The sequence below is a fragment of the Grampus griseus genome, assembly GCF_964374135.1.
Source record: "Grampus griseus genome assembly, chromosome: 2".
NCBI lineage: Eukaryota > Metazoa > Chordata > Mammalia > Artiodactyla > Delphinidae > Grampus > Grampus griseus.
In genome coordinates this window covers 52,860,410-52,879,408 of record NC_139018.1, presented here as the reverse complement: position 1 = coordinate 52,879,408, position 18,999 = coordinate 52,860,410, and the positions used below count along the sequence as shown (strand labels likewise).

Genomic DNA, 18,999 nt, shown 5'->3' with positions numbered 1-18,999 from the left:
TTTAGATACTACAGAATTTTCTGGAAAGAAAACATGCCTTGTTCCTTACATATATTATAGAAATCATTTGGTGTATAAAAAAGTTAAAGAGACTTTTTAAACATTTGTTGTGGATAACAGACATAAAACATTCAGAGGTAGTTACGTACCTGTTTTATTGGAAAGTCTAAATGACACCATCTTATCAGGAATATTACATACATTCCTCACTGAAGCAATGCAGCTATAATTAGCATAGTCCTGAGGTCGAAGATTCTTTAGTTTTAATATCTTTGTTTCACCCTGAAAATGTAGAAAAAGTCATTAGAAAAAGTCAATGGTAACCAAAATTAATAAATGGATGAATCATGGCATTGTATTTAAAATTATATTATCAAAATATGGCAGATTGTCATTTTTTAAGGAAAATGCCCTAAATTAAAACAAAAAACGACCAAAAAAAACTATTGCATTTAAAAATCAAACTGTAATGTGCTTGGAGATAAAAACTAACTGACTACAATGAAAATTCATAGTTTTTTTTTTTTTTTTGCAAACTAACTTCCTAAGGGGGGAAATCTATTTCTGGTGGTAGTTATGCAAATTATTATGCAAAGATCAGAACAGTGTACTTAATAATGGAGTTTATTCAACAAACACTGTAACCTATGCAGACTTCAACATGAAATGTTATGGAAAAAAAGGATTCTGAAGAGTCAATAAATGAAACACTGTTGGTAAAACAAAGCTAATGAGGTCAATCTAATGATAGATAATTAAATGTATATACATAAATATTTTGTGTATATGGAGCAATGACATGATAAATCTTAAACTGCATTTAAAAAGTATTCATGAGTGTTTCTATATTATTATTATTCGTGTTACTTTATGTTCAGGAATTCAAGGTTTAAGTCTCCTGGGTAAATCTGCAAAATTGAAGATAGACTCAAATCAGGCAAGTGGTCAAAAATGTCTTACACACTCTTGATGAGCCAAAAAAGACCATGCAAAAACACTGCAATTGTTCAAAAGATAAAAAGAACAAACAACAACAATAAGAAGAGGAAAAAACCTGCCCAATTCAAATAAGGTCTCCTGGGATTTCTTTACCATCTAAAGTTGTTAATGCACCTCTCAAAATAGTTCCTTTCACAAGTAACTTAATTATGGAGATGGTAAAAAGTCTCCCACTGACATCATATTTGGTAGAGCCACTTTTAAAATGTTAATTTTTTCCAGATAACATCTGTACAGAACCATGTGTTTCTTTTATTTTACTTAAGTAACATCATTCAAGTCCTAAAAATTGCAATACTTTGATACGCTATTCAGAAGAATCAGAATATTTAGTGATTTAATACATAAAGACATTGCCTGTTCAGTTGCAGAAAAAAAAGCTTGCCACACATATGCAGGCACACAGAGTTTTCCAAATGTCAAATGAGTCTCTCCTTCAGTGTGTATGGGTATTTGGCCATAATTCCTTTCATTCATTGTCAAAATTCAGTCTTAAAACAGTCACACCTTTAGCATTTTCCTCAGTGGGATAAATAATAATCTTCTATCTTTTAATTTTTCTTTAGGAAAGACATTGCCTTTTTTATGTATAAACAGATACAAATACACCCCACAGGAATATACACAGAGTCAGAGTGTATGGTTCTAGAATTTATATTGGGTTGGCCAAAAAGTTCGTTCGAGTTTTTCCATAACATCTTATGGAAAAATCTGAATGAACTTTTTGGCCAACCCCAAATTTTAAAACATGCTCTCCAAGTATTACAGTTCTCATTTATATTAACTATATACAATGTATATAAAAGTGTGCTTAGTTACAAAGCATAGTTGAAAGAATGTTATACTAGAACCTGTTGACTCAGATAATTTTTTGAATGAGATAATACATCTTACTCCTCCTACCTCTGTGACTCCTCCTACCTCTGTGACTGTTGTTGCTTAGATTTCTTCACTTTTCTTTCTCCTCTCAACACTTAATTAACTGTTGGTATTCTCTGGAATTCTATTTGTTCTACAGTTAATCACACTTTATAAAATTCCCTTAAATGATTTTATCCTTGCTGATGAATTTATAGTACAAGCCTGATGAATTTATTTCTGGCCCCCCTCAAGACTTTATCCCTATTCCAAAATTCTCCCTCAAGTTTTAGATGTATATGCCAATTTTTTACCTCAATATGTCCATTCTGATGTCTCATAGGTACCTAAAACTCAACATATGCAAAAATGGACTTCAAGTCTATTCCTCTAAGTCTATGCTTTCTTCTTTAGTAACAGGAATATTTGTTGGTTGACAGGATATACTTAAAATTGGTCTTCCCACCCATAATATTCTATAAGAAGTAATGTAGTTATAATATATAATCATAATGACTTTTAAAAATAAAAGGTACAAAAATATAAAATCTATAAAAATTAGACTTCATTTTTCCCACTATGCATTCTGTCCTTTGTGTATGATGCTATATTTCTTGTATCATTCTTATTACTTTGTAATTTCTCTGCCCTTTCTATAGTACTTGCCACATTAATAATCAATTGGAAACTGATGCTTTCTCTGTAATTTTTCTACAATTAAATATTTTTACTTGTACTACTAGAATACACCGTCAACTCTCTTGCTTCTCCCTATTCTTTGTAAAAAAATAAAAATTGTATCACAGAAAGTCAATCCTTTCAAATTCTTTCAAATGTTATGCCACACTTCCTGTCTATCAAATTTTACGAGATAGTCGGTTTCTTGACTTAAATTAACTACAACCATAGAGGAGGTGCTCGAAAGTTCTGTTTCTTGATCTTCATGCTACGAAGCGAAATCTGATCTCTGTGAAAAAACGCATCATGCTATACACTTATGTTTCAGGTACTTTTCTATATATGTGAATGAAAAAATGTTTAGACAAAATTAACTATAGCCTTACTCTAAGTACTTCCCAAATGCTAGGAACACAGTGAAAAATACATTGAACTTTACATATTTGAAACAATAAATATCTAAACAAAGACGGAGAATGATTTTTACAAGTATTAAATGCTGTCAAGTAAATCAAACAAGGTATGTGATAGAGACATGGAGATGTGGTGAGCTATTCTGGATAGGACATTCTGAGAGGTATCTCTAAGGCTTTTGAACTGAAACTTGAATGACTAGAAGGATGTTTGAAATATGAGTTATCACAAATAGTACGATAAAGATAGTAGGAACCAAAACTGAGGAGACCTAACACAGTAGTAAGGTTGCCCTGTTGGAGGGTTAGATAGAAAATCAGTGTGGCTGGAATGTAGAGAAATGAAGACAATTGATTGACATTAAATTTCAGAGCCTGGAAGAGGCCAGACTAGATGGGCTGTGAGAGTAGGTTTTAATTTATTCTAATACTACTTATTTTGTGTTGAATGCCACTTGTCTACCTGATTATTATTTTTTTTCAAAACCTGCCCTCTCTTGTTGGAAAATATCTTAAACATGATTTCCACCCACCATAGCTGTCTACCCATTAAACAACAAATGCCCCTACAGTTATTTTGAATATTTTCATACAGCCATTATTTCAAGAAAGAGTTTTCAAACTAAAAGCTCTTACCCTTGAGACAGTCTCTAAATGTATTTTTCCTACATTCTTTCTATTTTCTGAGTTAATATGTTTTGTCTATACCAGTTGTATCTGTTTATATGTTTATATATGTTTTTTGTCATTTACATTATATATTTATATTAATACTGCCTTTTCCATTATATAAGATAAGGCCACTTTAAATTCCATTCCTACCATTTGTGCTGTGCTTTGCCTGCTATCAACTCAGTCAAGATTGCTGACAAGAAAAGAATAGAGCCAACTCACTGTCCTGCACATAATGTTTTCAGTAAACCTTTTTGAGCCACATTGACTCTAACAGTAGTAATAACAATTTAAAAAATCTTTATATTAGGGTAAGCTGAAAGACAGATTTAAGAAGCTGAGCTAGGGCCACCCACAGAAGAACTGAACAGTCAATTATTAGCAAGAGCATGTAAATGGAAAGTAAGCCCCAAGGGACTGATAAAACAATCAAGTATATTTGAACCAACAGCAATGAAGCTATGGCCATTAAAATACAGAGATCATTTTTGTAGTAGATGCATTCTGGAAATATTTTATATACCTAAGTTCTTATGATTAGGAATGCTGCTAGTGTTTATGTTATCCAAAGGTAAAGACTACAAATTGGGTAGTAATTGAGATTTTAAGGCTTAAACAGCCTTACTTTTTTTGTTGTTGTTGTTTTTACATCTTTATTGGAGTATAATTGCTTTACAATGGTGTGTTAGTTTCTGCTTTATAACAAAGTGAATCAGTTATACATATACATATGTTCCCATATCTCTTCCCTCTTGCGTCTCCCTCCCTCCCACCCTCCCTATCCCACCCCTCCAGGCAGTCACAGAGCACCGAGCTGATCTCCCTGTGCTATGTGGCTGCTTCCCACTAGCTATCTACCTTACGTTTGGTAGTGTATATATGTCCATGCCTCTCTCTCGCTTTGTCACAGCTTACCCTTCCCCCTTCCCATATCCTCAAGTCCATTCTCTAGTAGGTCTGTGTCTTTATTCCTGTCTTACCCCTAGGTTCTTCATGACATTTTTTTTTCTTAAATTCCATAAATATGTGTTAGCATACGGTATTTGTCTTTCTCTTTCTGACTTACTTCACTCTGTATGACAGACTCTAGGTCCATCCACCTCATTACAAATAGCTCAATTTCGTTTCTTTTTATGGCTGAGTAATATTCCATTGTATATATGTGTCACATCTTTATTCATTCATCCGATGATGGACACTTAGGTTGTTTCCATCTCCGGGCTATTGTAAATAGAGCTGCAATGAACATTTTGGTACATGACTCTTTTTGAATTATGGTTTTCTCAGAGTATATGCCCAGTAGTGGGATTGCTGGGTCATATGGTAGTTCTATTTGTAGTTTTTTAAGGAACCTCCATACTGTTCTCCATAGTGGCTTTAACAGCCTTACTTTTGAGATGATTCCCACTCTTTAAAAGACCAAAAAATATAGTCCAATAAATATAACGGTTTGTGCACAGCATATCCTAGTTAATTCTTATGCAGATCAGAGCAGCAAAGTAGACACATGAGAAGGACAGACAAAATGGAGGAATAACTTTTACTGTGAATTCTAGGTCCACAATTGCCCAAAGTTCAGCTCTCATTTGACTGGAGAATCGTTTTGGGTGAACTAAGATGATTTACATCTTGCAGTCAGGAAACAAGTTACCAAGGTGTCTGAACTTACGAGACAGTCATCTAGGTTAATATGTAAGATTACTACTCTGTGTAGTATGTCAAAGAGGGAGAGGGGCTAATACAGACAAAATCTGTAAAAGGAAGGTAGAAAATAACAGGCAGAGTTAAGGAAGAATTTGAACCCCACTCAATTAATTCACCACATTCAGGAAATGAGGAAAGCGTTCAGGCTGACTCTCTTCCTCTCAATAAACAACTCCCAAAGCTCAGAGTATTTTTAAAAAATATATCATAATGTATACATAACAAAATAGAGAATATATAATACATGTGTGTGCATATATATATGCTATCAAATGGCATGTACATATACATATGAGTATATTTATAATGATTTAGACTTTACTACTTATAATTGTTTTATTGCATAGGATTAATTTATTTTGTTGAACATATAAATTTAATATTCTGTGATACTGGAAGTCTTTTTTCATGTGAATTTCCATGATTTGTAAAAAGGAATTTTCAGTTGATTATTGTCTAATTGTATAATTAGTCTAATTAGCCTAATTATAACTAATTACATAATTGATGTAAATATGTTCAGTCTTGTAATTAGATGGTGTAATTACAATATACAAGATGATGTCATGAACGTCTTTATAAAAGTTCTTGAGAAATAGCAAGAGTACATGTAGTTTGTAAAATTTAAGTACACATTTCTTTAACATTCACAAAATTATTTGAAAATCCTGTATTTAAATTTTTAAAACTACTTTTTAAATAAAATCAATAAAGGGAAGGCATTCTATTCATTAGTCAGTGGCCCTTACCAATGGTGACATTGTCTAGTGAAATAATGCCCATAGCCTGAAGCAGTATTTCTATTTTACTTAGAAAAGGAATTGAAACTTTCTTTTAATATTTACTTTCAGATATCGGTAAAAAGAAAAAAAAACCAAACATTCCAATTTACACTCATTTTTTGTAGCTCTAATGACTAATTTATAATAAACTTCTAAATAAATAACAGTATACGCTAGCTGACATCTTCCATATTAAATGAGTGGAAGTATGAAAAGGATAGTTATTCCTCTTAGACATATATGCTTTTTAATTCATATCAGCCTCAGGAACACATACCAATTTCATTCTGGAAACATGATCTATAAAAAGGCATAATCAAGATTTTGTATTTCTACAGGATGGTGAAATAAATATTCACTTCAAATTGATATAGATATTAACTTAGTATGAATATGCATGTGGGGTAGATATATCTCATTATCTTTGAAATTCTGTTTTATTTAAAACAAGACATTGTTATTGATTAGCAAAACATAGTATCTTTAAAAGAAATTTAATTTTCTAATATTAAAAATAAGCAGACTTATGATTTGTCATTTGAATCCTTCAATGATATAGTCCCAGTATGCCTTCCCAGATTTACAGTCCACTGTTCCCTACATATACCAATTATCATTCCAGCCATCCAGAGACATGGCCAGTCCCTGAAGATTTTGTCTTCCTTCTGTATGTTACACATGCTATTGCTTTCCATCCTGAATGTTCTCTCCATAGAGCTATTGTGTGCCACTATTTTGACAATAATTTTAACTTTGTATCATAATCACTATTTATTTTGACTTCTACCCATGTTTATCAAAGTTAGAGGAGGAGCCTTACCTAGCAGCCTCTATATCTCTAATAGAGAGTTGCCCATATCTTGCACAAAACAGATCTCAGCCATTTTAACTGGACCTTATTTACACTATGAAGCCACAGAGGCGACAGATCTATGAAAATAAATTAAAATATTATTGAAGTACTCCAATACAAACAAAGCTAAAATGGAAAGCTTTTTCTTCATAAAGTACACATGACAATTGATGGGAAACTAGTCCAAGAAATCAATAACACCTAAGAATACATATACATACACACTAACCTGATAAGCAAAAGGAAAAGTAAACACCATTCCTATCTCATTATAAATGGCAAAGCCATTACGAAGGCAAAACAAAACAAAACAAAATCTATCTTGGGGAGCATTTCAAGGATACAAAACAAAGTTAATTTTAAATCTAAAGCAAATATGGTATGCAGATTTAAGGCAAGAAACAGTGCCAGTGGTATAGAAGGATATTTCTGAATGATAACTTACCAGGAAGATAATACACTCAAGATAATCCACTAGGAAGATATAAAAATCCTAATTCTGTATGTGCTAATAATATACCTTCAAAATATATAAAGCAAAAATTTATAAAAATAAAGAAGAAAGGGACAAATCCACAGCCATAGTCATAGACATTAACTAACTCCTCTCAATAGCCTTAAGGACAGCAGACACAAAAATCAGGAAATACATAGAATATCTGAACAACAAAATTAACAAATGTGACCTATCTGAAACCCAACAATTTTGGAATGCACACTTTGTGGGTGCACATGGATCATTCATGGAGGTACATCACAGGCAAGTACACCATGCAAGTCTCAATTTCTAAAGACTGAAATTGTTGAGAGTATGCTTTCTGACCCAGTGAAATTAGACTAGAAATCAATTAAAAATTATAACAAGAAAATCATCAACAGTTTGGAAATTAAATACTTTAAAATTGATTTAACTATAATATCATTCTCATTCACATTTCACTAAGCTTTCTTTAGTGGGTAAAGAGGAATGGAGTTACAGAGAGTGATTCAGGAGTTACTAATAATTTTAACTATTCCTTAGTTACAAATCCAGACATCTCCATGGGAATATTGGCTCAATATATTTATTGAGAATCTTCCATGTGTCAGGCACCATTTGAGCTGTTGAAAAGACAAAGTCACTATAATCATTGAGTTTATGTCCAAATACACAAATAAGATAATTTGATAATTTCAGTGCTGTAGGGAAAAACAAAACAAATAAAAACAAATAACAACAACAAAAAACTGGGTATTAGAAAAGAGTAACTGTGGAAGGGAAAAGATGTTACCTCAGATAGATCTGTCAGGGAAAGCCTTTCTCAGGTGATGAGTGCTTGGTGTTAAGTAGATCCCTGCCATATTATCTGGTAAATAACATTCTACTTGGAGGAATCGAGAACATTCACACCCTAGACATGTCTAGGGCAGGTGTGACCAGAACAGTGAATAAGGTACAGAAGGTAAGAGAGAACAAGACAGAGCAAGGTCAAACATGGCCTTGTAGGTCACGAAACGTATATTGGATCTATTGTAAACATTGGGAAGCCACTGGAGAGATTAAAGCAGGAAAAATATTTACATTTTAAAATGATCACTCAGATGATTAGAGGTTTCTGTAATAAAACATGACAGCCAGTTAGGAACCTATTGCTATATTCCATGGAGAGATAATAGAAGTCATGTGATATGGTTGGACTTGTGTATATCAGGCCCATGTTCAGTATGTCAACACACGTGGTATGAAGAAAAACCACTGACAACATTTTGTCTGTGAGAAATCCAACATTCTCTGTGGTTATAAGAACTAAAATTTCCATGTGCTGCTGTTTGAGAGTTTTATCAATCCAGCCTACAAAATATGTTTAATGTTAACAAATTAAGTACATATATAACATAAAAGTTTTAAAGTATTGTTTCTACATAATTTTTAGGACAGATATAAATATATAACCATTAGGGAGTGTGGGATTGACATGTACACACTGCTATATTTAAACTGGACAAGCAACAAGGACCTACTGTATGAGAACTCTGCTCAATCTTATGTAACAACCTAAATGGGAAAAGATTTTGAAAAAGAATAGATACATGTATATGTATAAATGAATCATTTTCTTGCACACCTGAAACTATCACAACATTGTTAATCAACTATACTCCAGTATAAAATAAAAAGTTAAAAATAAATAAATAAATATAGAAAACAAAAAACACAAAAAAACCCCCCAAATACATAGCCATTTCAGAAGGAAAGATAAACAACATAATCAAGTAACCAAAGGCAGGAAAGACATTTTAAATAGGAGCTATAACTACATGTTATTGGCAATTATCAGCTACAGCAGGTGAATCCAGAGCACAGAATTTCAAAAAAAGTTTGTTTCTTAAATACTTTTTAGGAGAATTAATTCAGAGGGTACAAGCAGCAGAGTTTCGAGTATAGCAAAAGAAAAAGTGTGTGTTATGCAGCATAGTATAAGCTAATATTCATAACAAAGGAAGTATCAGTATTGAAATGTTCAAATTAAAAAGTTGTTTTTCTCACAAAAGAATGGGGGAAGCAAAAGAAGGAAGAGAAAATAAAAGTTACCTTTAAAAGGTAGAATCAATAGCTACTAGTTTAGAGTTCTTGTAAGACAGATTTTTTAAGAGTTGCTAACACAGAAACGGCAACAAATTCAAAATGAATGAAAAATTTGATTGTGCTTATTTAATAACTTTAAAACAAATTCTTAATTATTTGGAAGTATAGAAGTTTTTCCCCAATTTGGACAAGGGCCATGTGCTCATTTCTAAGTGAAAAGACCCTTCAGCAGGTAAGAAACTGCCTACAGTGATTATGTACCTAGTGAATATGTGTCTAGAACTGCCTTGGTATGGTAAACACCATGTGAAACAGTAAATTATGTTTTCTAAATTTTAACAATGTCTATATTTTAAAAGAAATTGACAATAGAAGAATCAAATAAATGATAGGTGATCATTTATTTGGATTTCTAAACGTTAGAGACATCCAAGCAACTAAGTACTGTTGACAAATTTTTTAAGTTATTTTGCTAAATTAAAAAAAATGGATTTCAGTAAAAATTAAAGAATGAATTGCCATATTTATTTAATGCCGTATTTAATGACAAAATATGGGATGCTGGGAAATTTACAAACTCAGGATAATCTTATATTATTAGAGAGTTGAGATGTGAAACTTTTAATAATCTTTAACATTCTGAAGTAGAATATTTACAACATTTTAAATTTGGTTATATACTTCCCTAGTTATGGATATATGATGTTCCAAACTTTAACAATGTAGTCAAATTCCTGTTTACCTTATTACCCATATAATTTTTTTAAAAAAATTCATGGTCACAATTATTTTGAAAATTTTTCCAAGTACATTTTTTTATTTAAAACTTTTTCTTTGTTAGTTAGGTTTGTGTTCCTTTCTGGTCATCAAAAAATCTTTATAATAACAGTATTTAAATATTCCTACAACTTCAATGTCCTCCTCAAGAATTATTAATTCATTAACTATACTTCAATAAAATTTAAAAAATACATTACAGAAGAATGTTCCATATTACATTCACTCTATATAAAATTAATTCAAATTTTCTTTTTATTAAATACGTTTTTAATGACTCAGATATTTTAGCTTTTACATAATTACGGTTCTATACTTAAATTAAGTCAAAACTGAACAAGGAAAATTAGAGACTTTTCCCCTAAAACCAAAACCAAATAAATTTCAAGTAGATTTCTTCGTTCTTTTAAAATGTATTTACCATTGCAAATGGGGAAATCAAAATCTCTTCTTTAAGAAATATTTCCCACAAAAAAACAAAGCAGGCAGCAAATGTATAATTACGTACTTTAGAGTGAAACCTAGGCAAACCTATAGACAAAGAAATATGTTAGGATACATTAAATTGTTTTCAAGAGTTAACATTATCAATTTAACTACCACATGAAAAATAAACAAATTGTTCTTCATTATTTGAGTCCTCTGATCTTTCAAGCACATGTTATTTTTTCAAAGGTCAGACTGGGAGAAATTATCTTTTCAAATTGATATAGTATTGCACGCTGCCTGAATTAGAAAGGTATCCAGCAGAGTGGGGTGGAAATACTGTACCTCAATTCCTACCTGGGTAAAGAAGGGTTCATAAATCTCAACTCCTTTATCAGATCCTTGTAGTAACACCTCCTGGCCACGTCTCCAGCTGTACCGAACAGGTGGATTGGAATTGGCAACACACCGGAGGAACACTGTTCTCTCATAGTAAAACTGTTCTTTAGCTTCACCTATACTTTGATGAACAGTTACTACTGGATCATCCAAATCTATAAAACATAAAAACAGTGTTATGAGTTACATGGGTTTTAAAGTACTATACATATAAAACCTAACCAAAGATGAATTTTCCTAATTGAATGTATTATTTTATTTTTATTTATATATATTTTTTGCGGTATGCGGGCCTCTCACTGTTGTGGCCTCTCCCGTTGCGGAGCACAGGCTCCAGACGCGCAGGCTCAGCAGCCATGGCTCACGGGCCCAGCCGCTCCACGGCATGTGGGATCTTCCCGGACTGGGGCACGAACCCGTGTCCCCTGCATCGGCAGGTGAACTCTCAACCACTGCGCCACCAGGGAAGCCCCTGAATGTATTATTTTTAACTAGACTCTTTTTCATTGTGTTTATTGAACTCATTTGCAGAGAAATTTCCAGTGATAGAAGGTAAAGCCAAATAATAGTTACTTCTTAAGATCTCTATTTGCTGAAATAGTACAAATGACTACATATTTCCAACACATCATCAACAGCCACATAAAACAGAGGTCCATGAGAGAGATCAGAAAACTTAAGAGGTTAGCCAAAACGAAGAACCAGTCATAGAAAAAAAAATCAAGTAGCTCAACTAGCTCTTAACTTTAACATACTTCTTTTTCCAATTATTTATAACATGTATTTTTAAAATAACTTATGTTTACAAATTATTATAATCTTTGTAGTAAGAAAATATGATCTTGTACTGGGTTAAATTTTTCTTTCATCTCATACTTTATATCCCAGATCATATTTGCTAGTCAAAAATGTGCTAACAGAAGGTACTATTAAAAGGCATTAATATTTCTATTACTGAATATTGGAACTAAATTTTTGCCATTTTACATACATTCTAAAGAAGGGATATTTACTACAGGGTTTAACAAACATTTTCTGGAAAGAAACAATTCATGAATATCTTGGGCTTTGTGGTTCACACAGTCTTTGTCTCAACTACTCAACTCTACCATTGTAGTGTGAAAGCATCCAAAGACAATAGGTAAATGAATGAAAGATGAGGGTTGCTGAGTTCCAATTAAACTTTATTTACAAATGCAGGTGCCCCAGCCAGATTTGGCTCATGGGCCATACATTGTCTGCCATAGATTGCCAACCCCTATATACCATATCCCAGGTTCTTCTCTTAAGAGAAAAAGAAATTAAGGAGCGTATTTGCTTTAAAACAACTGTTTTGTGTATTTGAAACTTTCTAAAAGAGTAAATCTTAAAAGTTCTTATTACAAGAAAAACAAATTTGTAAGTTTGTATGGTGACTGATGGCAACTAGAGTTATTATGGCGATCATTTTGCAATGTATACAAGTATTGAATCATTATGTTGTATACCTAAAACTAATATAGTTATATGTCAATTATACCTCAATAAAAAAATAAATACAAATAAATATTTTATAAAGATGTGTTAAAATAATAAAAAGGCAACTAAATTAGTGAAGTAATAGCTTCCCTAAGGAATCAAAGTAAAGAACAGAATCCCAAATTTCCCCAGTTTTAAAAAAGCTTTTTTTCCAATGTGAATTGCTTGACAGTCCTACTTAGATGTCTAGCTTTGCAACATTCTGAGTTTTCTTTTTTTCCCCCAACATTAGAATCTTTTCACAGCTATCTCAATGGCCTCTAATTTTAGTAGTGACAATTTACAGAACAACTGCTGCTTTTTTGGTAAAGCTGTAGGAACTTTCAGTTTAAATTCATTCTATTAGCTGTGCAGGGATATATGCCTGGTTTTAATAAGTTGGAGTACTTAGGGATACCAGCATTATTACCATGAAATGTTTAAAGGTCTTTAAAATCCATCAAATAGTCTCTTATTTGATGATTAGGCTTTTACATATAAATCAAATCCTACAGGAGATTGATTAGCTGAACTCCATCTTAGTGGCTTGAAAAAAAGGTACTGTGAGTCAGTTGTAAACAACTTATTTTCTCTTGTTCAAAACATATTTTCTTTTAGTCACAGTTTCCTTTTTAGAAATATGAGCTGTGTTATATTGTAAAAACAAAATTCTCAAGCCGGAAACTTTCAGAAGAAAACAGATTTGGATGGGAAACATTGTAACAATGGTGACATTCTTTGGGTTCCAAATAGTTATTAATATGATATTTTTCAAACCCATTTATTGATGTATCCCTAGCTCTTTTCATGTTAGGTGGTGGTGTTGATAGGCGCAGTCAGGAATAGACCAAACCCAAACAATCCTTTATACAAGCTCTTCCCTGACTTAGGTGAGTTTCGGGTCACTGGCCTTCTGAGGATCTAATCCTGTGACAATGGCTTACTGAACATTGTATTGGCAGAATTATCTGTTAGACTCACCCATGTTTTGGAATTTCCATTTCATAAAACTCCCAAATGATTTTTTTTCACACTTAAAAACAAATATGCCATTAGTGGTTACCTTTCTGTACAGCATAAAATATTTCTGCCTTTTTATTACTGTTTTAAAAGATTAAAAACACATTTAAAAGTGAAACAAAAAAACAAGCCAAAAACAAGACTTCTTTTAGACAAGTCAAATAATGGCATGGCTAAAAAATATATTTTAAGTGAGATTATATGTTTGTGTGTGTATGTACACATACATATATACATACATGATATACAGTTTAAGTGATATATAGAAATATATCATTTAAAAGATATGTTTAATATATACTCTATATATGACTGAATATATGCCTTAGGTCAGGTTTCTCGGAAAAGAGGCTGTAAGACAGATGTGTGCAGGAAGTGTATTGGAAAGTACCTTCAAGACTCGTGGGGGAGTGAAGGAAATAGATTTGTTAAGGAGGACAGCTGAACTACAGTGCAATTGCAACTGAGGTCTCTAACTCTAGAGAAGTTTTGGAGTCCTGAGGTCCCCTCAAAACTGTACTGCCTTAAGACAAGGAAGCTAAGCCTTTATACTACAACCCTCTCTCCCATCAACCAGTCCTGGCAAGTGTGCTGCTCCCCACCAGGAGCCTTGACCTTGGGAGGGGCAGCTCTCTTTGGCATATGGCAATTTCTAGAGAAGGAATTAGCTGATAGCCATCAGCTGCTAAAAGTTTCAGTGGCTGGAGGAATAAGTGCTTCAGCCCTGAGGAAGGGATCTGGGGGTGTGTATTACAGCATCCACTCAGATCCACCTGTGAGGTATGAAAATTCACTCTATCTCAGAAAAGTTATTCCAGGATTTTGGGTAATCACCTTTCCTAGGAAATCTTTCAAAAGAAACTGTGGTGGGATGATAGTTATCATGTCCTTCTACTATTACCATTCTAGATTGCTCTCATCCTGGGCTAGTACATCTTTTGGTATAAGTAGTTTACCTAGTGAGGCTACCAGATCTTTGTCACTGAGGATTTTGAGCCCCTGGTAACTGCGCTCTTCTCAAGCTATTACTGATGCATTTGTCTGTTTACCACCAAAACTGGACAACAGAATAGCAAGAAATGACTCAGTGGATCAACTGGGTATAGAATATATTCTTGCTGCCTCACTATGTAACAACAATCCTACCTTCAAGCTGACTATATGGGCCAGTTACTCCTGCTAGGATGGTGACTCCTCTTTTCTGCTATTTTCTGACACAGGAAGCCTAAGGTAACAGAGTAGCAACCATGTCTTGAAGATTAATGGGACTCTTGCTGTGTCACTTAATAAAAGGTTTTCCCTTTCTGAGAACTAGAACTTCTAAACTGGCAGAGAGACCTGAGTTGTGGGGAGGGAAACACAGATTCCCCAAGTGGATCACTGAATGTGATGGTAGTAAGTAGGGTCTCTACTTGATTCTTGAACCTATGTATTCTCCAAAAAAAAGAAAAGAAAAGAAAAAAAGAAGAAAGAAAAAGGAAAAGAAAGAAGGAAAGAAAAGAACAAAAGCATCATATAATAATGGTCATTGATTTAGGATGTATCCTGCATCACAGAAGATGGCACTCCCTCCTTACTGGATATTATCTCTCCAAGACTCAGCTGCCTCCTCCAAAGGCCATTCTATCACTCTAGTAAGTTAATTTTTTTAGGTGGTATAGAATATGATATGACTAGAGATTACCATGGCAATGCTCCTACTGCTATATCTTCACTGCTATAAAATGTGCTCTGGTCCCATGAGTGATTAGGTAGAATCATGTATTAAGAATAAAACACTCTAAAAGCCTTTGGATAGGGCTGATGCTAGCTGAGGTCAGCAGAAAAGTCCATATTCAGAATACATGTCAAATTTAATCAAAATGATGCACTGTCACTTTCAGGGTAAAAAAGTTCTAATATGATTAACTTGCTACCAAGGGACTGGTTGGTATTCTTGAAGGATAATGCTTTATAAAGAGGCAACTGTTGGTGTCTGTTGCTGCCAGGTTAGATATTCAGTAGTGGCAGTACACAGACCAACCTTCATGAATATAACCCATATTTCAAACTTATGCATAGCCTCTATCCCTACCATTATAGCTATTCTTTTCACGAGCCTGTTATCCCAGCTATGGGTGGTCAGTGACAGAAGTTGGTTGATATCAACTGTCTGCATTACTCTGTCTATTTTGTGTTTTGTGCTGCTTCTGTGGTAGATACTTATTGGTGCTCATTAACATGCAATACAAATATTATCACACTTCATGCCACGCCCATAGGTCCATCCAAATACTTGAACAGATCTCCCCTTTCCACACAAAGTAGTTGGCCAGGTACACCACCCAAGTCGAAGTTCTGTTCACTGGGAAGATTTTCCCCTTATTCCTGTCTATCAAGAACATCACAGAGTGGGGTTTTAGTGAAGCAGCAGTCCAATTTTGGCCTTGCATACATGTACTGGGCTGACTCATTATTAAAGCAGCTTAGCCTTTTTTCTCCACCATTAGCTCAAAAGAGACCCTCTATGTGGCCAGGTATGAACTCAGATAGAGACACTGGTAAAACACTGATAGATGCCGTAGGGGTCTGGGCACTTGCTTGTACATTTTACTTAGGTGCTTTGGCCCTGGTCATGCCTCATCTTAGATGTACCACTTCCATCTTATGATGGACTCCTGATAGGTCTGCCCTATTTTATGACAGAGTGTTCGTAGATATGACAAAACCCAATGCATGATTGGCACTTCAGGTCACACGGTCTGAAAATTACCAGGTTCAACAATTTAACAAGGAGTCCTGACTTTTTATTATATGACCATATTCAGCCTCCTGATCATCCATCTGACTTCTTTTTTTTTAATTAATTAATTTTTATTGTAGTTGCTTTACAATGTTGTGTTAGTTTCTACTGTACAGCAAAGTGAATCAGCTGTACATATACATATATCCCCTCTTTTTTTGGATTTCCTTCCCATTTAGGTCACCACAGAGCATTGAGTAGAGTTCCCTAAGCTATACAGTAGGTTCTCATTAGTTATCTATTTTATACATAGTATCAATAGTGTATATATGTCAGTCCCAATCTCCCAGTTCATCCCACCCCACTCCCTTTCGCCCCTTCATGTCCATACGTTTGTTCTCTATATCTGTGTCTCTATTTCTGCTTTGCAAATAAGATCATCTATGCCATGATTTCTTTAATTGTGTATATGGGGCAATACACCTGTTGACTGTCCTTTTATTTTGCCTCAAGGGATGCTGTGTTCTATTAACCATCTCCATAGCTCTCTGTGAGTCTAGAGCACTGGATACATTTGAACTAGCTGCTCATTAAGAGAGCTGTGTCCATCTTGCTTGTGACAACTGCATACTGCCACCTAGCCTCTATTACTTTGAGATCCTACCATCCCATCGTTATCAGGAAGACCAATTCTGCAATAGCATCTCCTGCTATGAACATCTGCCTACAGAGAACAGTCACCTCTGAGAATCAACAATGCCTGTATCTCAGTCGTCAGCACATTCCTATTGCTTTAATAAATGTGGTGTCTTCTAAGCCTTTACACAGAATATACTGAGTTGCTGACTTTTGTGGCTCTAACTGGTAAATTCACTCTAGCATGCTTACATATCTGAGACTTTTGATCCCTTTTTCTACTATCTGCACAGCAGTTGTGGCATGTATACTTCTTTTTATGGGGACCACTGCTTTCCTCAAGCTTCTGAGAACCATCCTAACAGCAGCAACTATGTCCTGCTATCCTGGCCAGGGTCTGGATCGTACATCATGGGAGAATGCTCCCATATCAATAAACTCTTATTTTTTTTTTTTATTTTTTTTTTTTGCGGTACGCGGGCCTCTCACTGCCGTGGCCTCTCCCGTTGCAAAGCACAGGCTCTGGACGCGCAGGCCCAGCGGCCATGGCTGACGGGCCTAGCCGCTTCGCAGCATGTGGGATCTTCCCGGACCGGGGCACGAACCCGTGTCCCCTGCATCGGCAGGCGGACTCTCAACCACTGCGCCACCAGGGAAGCCCCTAAACTCTTATTCTTTATCTCCATTTGATCTTATTCTCCATCTCCAATCTTACTCAATCTTACTGTCAATCCCACTTGGTCCAGCAGCCTCAGGATCCTACTCCCTACATACTCTCCTGACTCCTACCCATAAGTATTGGCTAGGGTCTGCAGCTCATTTGAAGCATAGCATAGGATATTTCCTCCCTTAGAGACAAAGCATTTCTACGGTCAAATCATGTCATCTATTGACCCTATATACTAATCTGGTGGCAAGGAATGGAGGTGAGGGTGTATCTTAAAAGGAGTATGTACTACCACAAAAGGAAGAAGATTCTGCATCATATTTAAGAAAGATAGAAGTGATAGCCCCTAATTGGAAGAAATGGTCCACTTCTGTAGGCCCAGAAGGTTTAGGAATATATAGGTTTTCAAGGTTTTTAAGATCACAAACCCAGATATACCCCACCTCCCCAAGTCAGGGTTCTACTTGTTCCTAGCTGGGGTTCAGATCTTGGCTTGGCTGGTACGCTGGGACTGAGGAGTCAAGAGTCTCTGGAACTCTGCTATACTTTTAAATAAATTCTAAGCCTTATTATCAGCTTTTATAACCTCTGGCTAAAGAAGATAAGACTTTCTTTATATTCTGCTACAGAGGCTTTCTTATCCTCACACATCACCTTAAACTCATGATTAATCACACTCAGTCTTTTCTTCTTTCTCTACACTGTATAAATAGCACTCAGCAGAAACTGATTCCATTGTTCTTATAATTATTACTTTCCACTGAATTCCTCAAAAGCCTGAGATATTGAATTCACAGAGTGTTACCTTCCATTGGTACCTATCCTTGTTCACCATCTGTGAAGGTTTTAACAATTTTACCACTATAGCATTCAAGGACTATCCATAGTCCACCTACCACCAGCAATGGGGTCCTCATTGTCAGCCAGTTAGTGCACTGATGGGTGATCTAACATTCTATTTTAGACTCTACTTCCTCAGACCATCTAGAATGTTTCCTTGAAAATATGATTCTCTCATGAAGAGATGCATTCAGGAAATTTACTGGGGAGTGCTCGCAGGATCAATTCTTGTGATGGTGTGCAGACAAAAAAAAAAAGAAAAAAGGAGGCAGGATTAGGTAGTGAGGGGAATTAAACTGTAATGCATCACTACAAAGTCTCCATGTGATCCAGAAGGAGATCTAGAGTGGAGATCGTCTTTCAGAGTTGTCCTACGAAAGACAATGATCAGTCACTAGATTAGGCCTGGTGAGGAGGAGGCTTGAACTTGGGTTAGGCGGCTCCTTCCAGCTGAAGGTAATTTCATGAGAGGGATTCACTTGAGAGTCAA

The 18,999-nt window shown here is 34.7% G+C and overlaps 1 protein-coding gene across 1 annotated transcript in view; it reads right to left on the bottom strand.

Moving 5' to 3' along the window:
- Nucleotides 1–18,999, bottom strand: part of MDGA2 (MAM domain containing glycosylphosphatidylinositol anchor 2) — a gene marked incomplete at its 5' end in the record, with an annotated part of 828,838 nt that overhangs the window by 299,409 nt on the left and 510,430 nt on the right. Inside the window, 2 exons of the mRNA XM_082649132.1 lie at nt 150–282; nt 11,086–11,282. Coding sequence (XP_082505258.1) covers nt 150–282; nt 11,086–11,282 — 330 coding nt within the window. The remainder of the gene's footprint in view (nt 1–149; nt 283–11,085; nt 11,283–18,999) is intronic.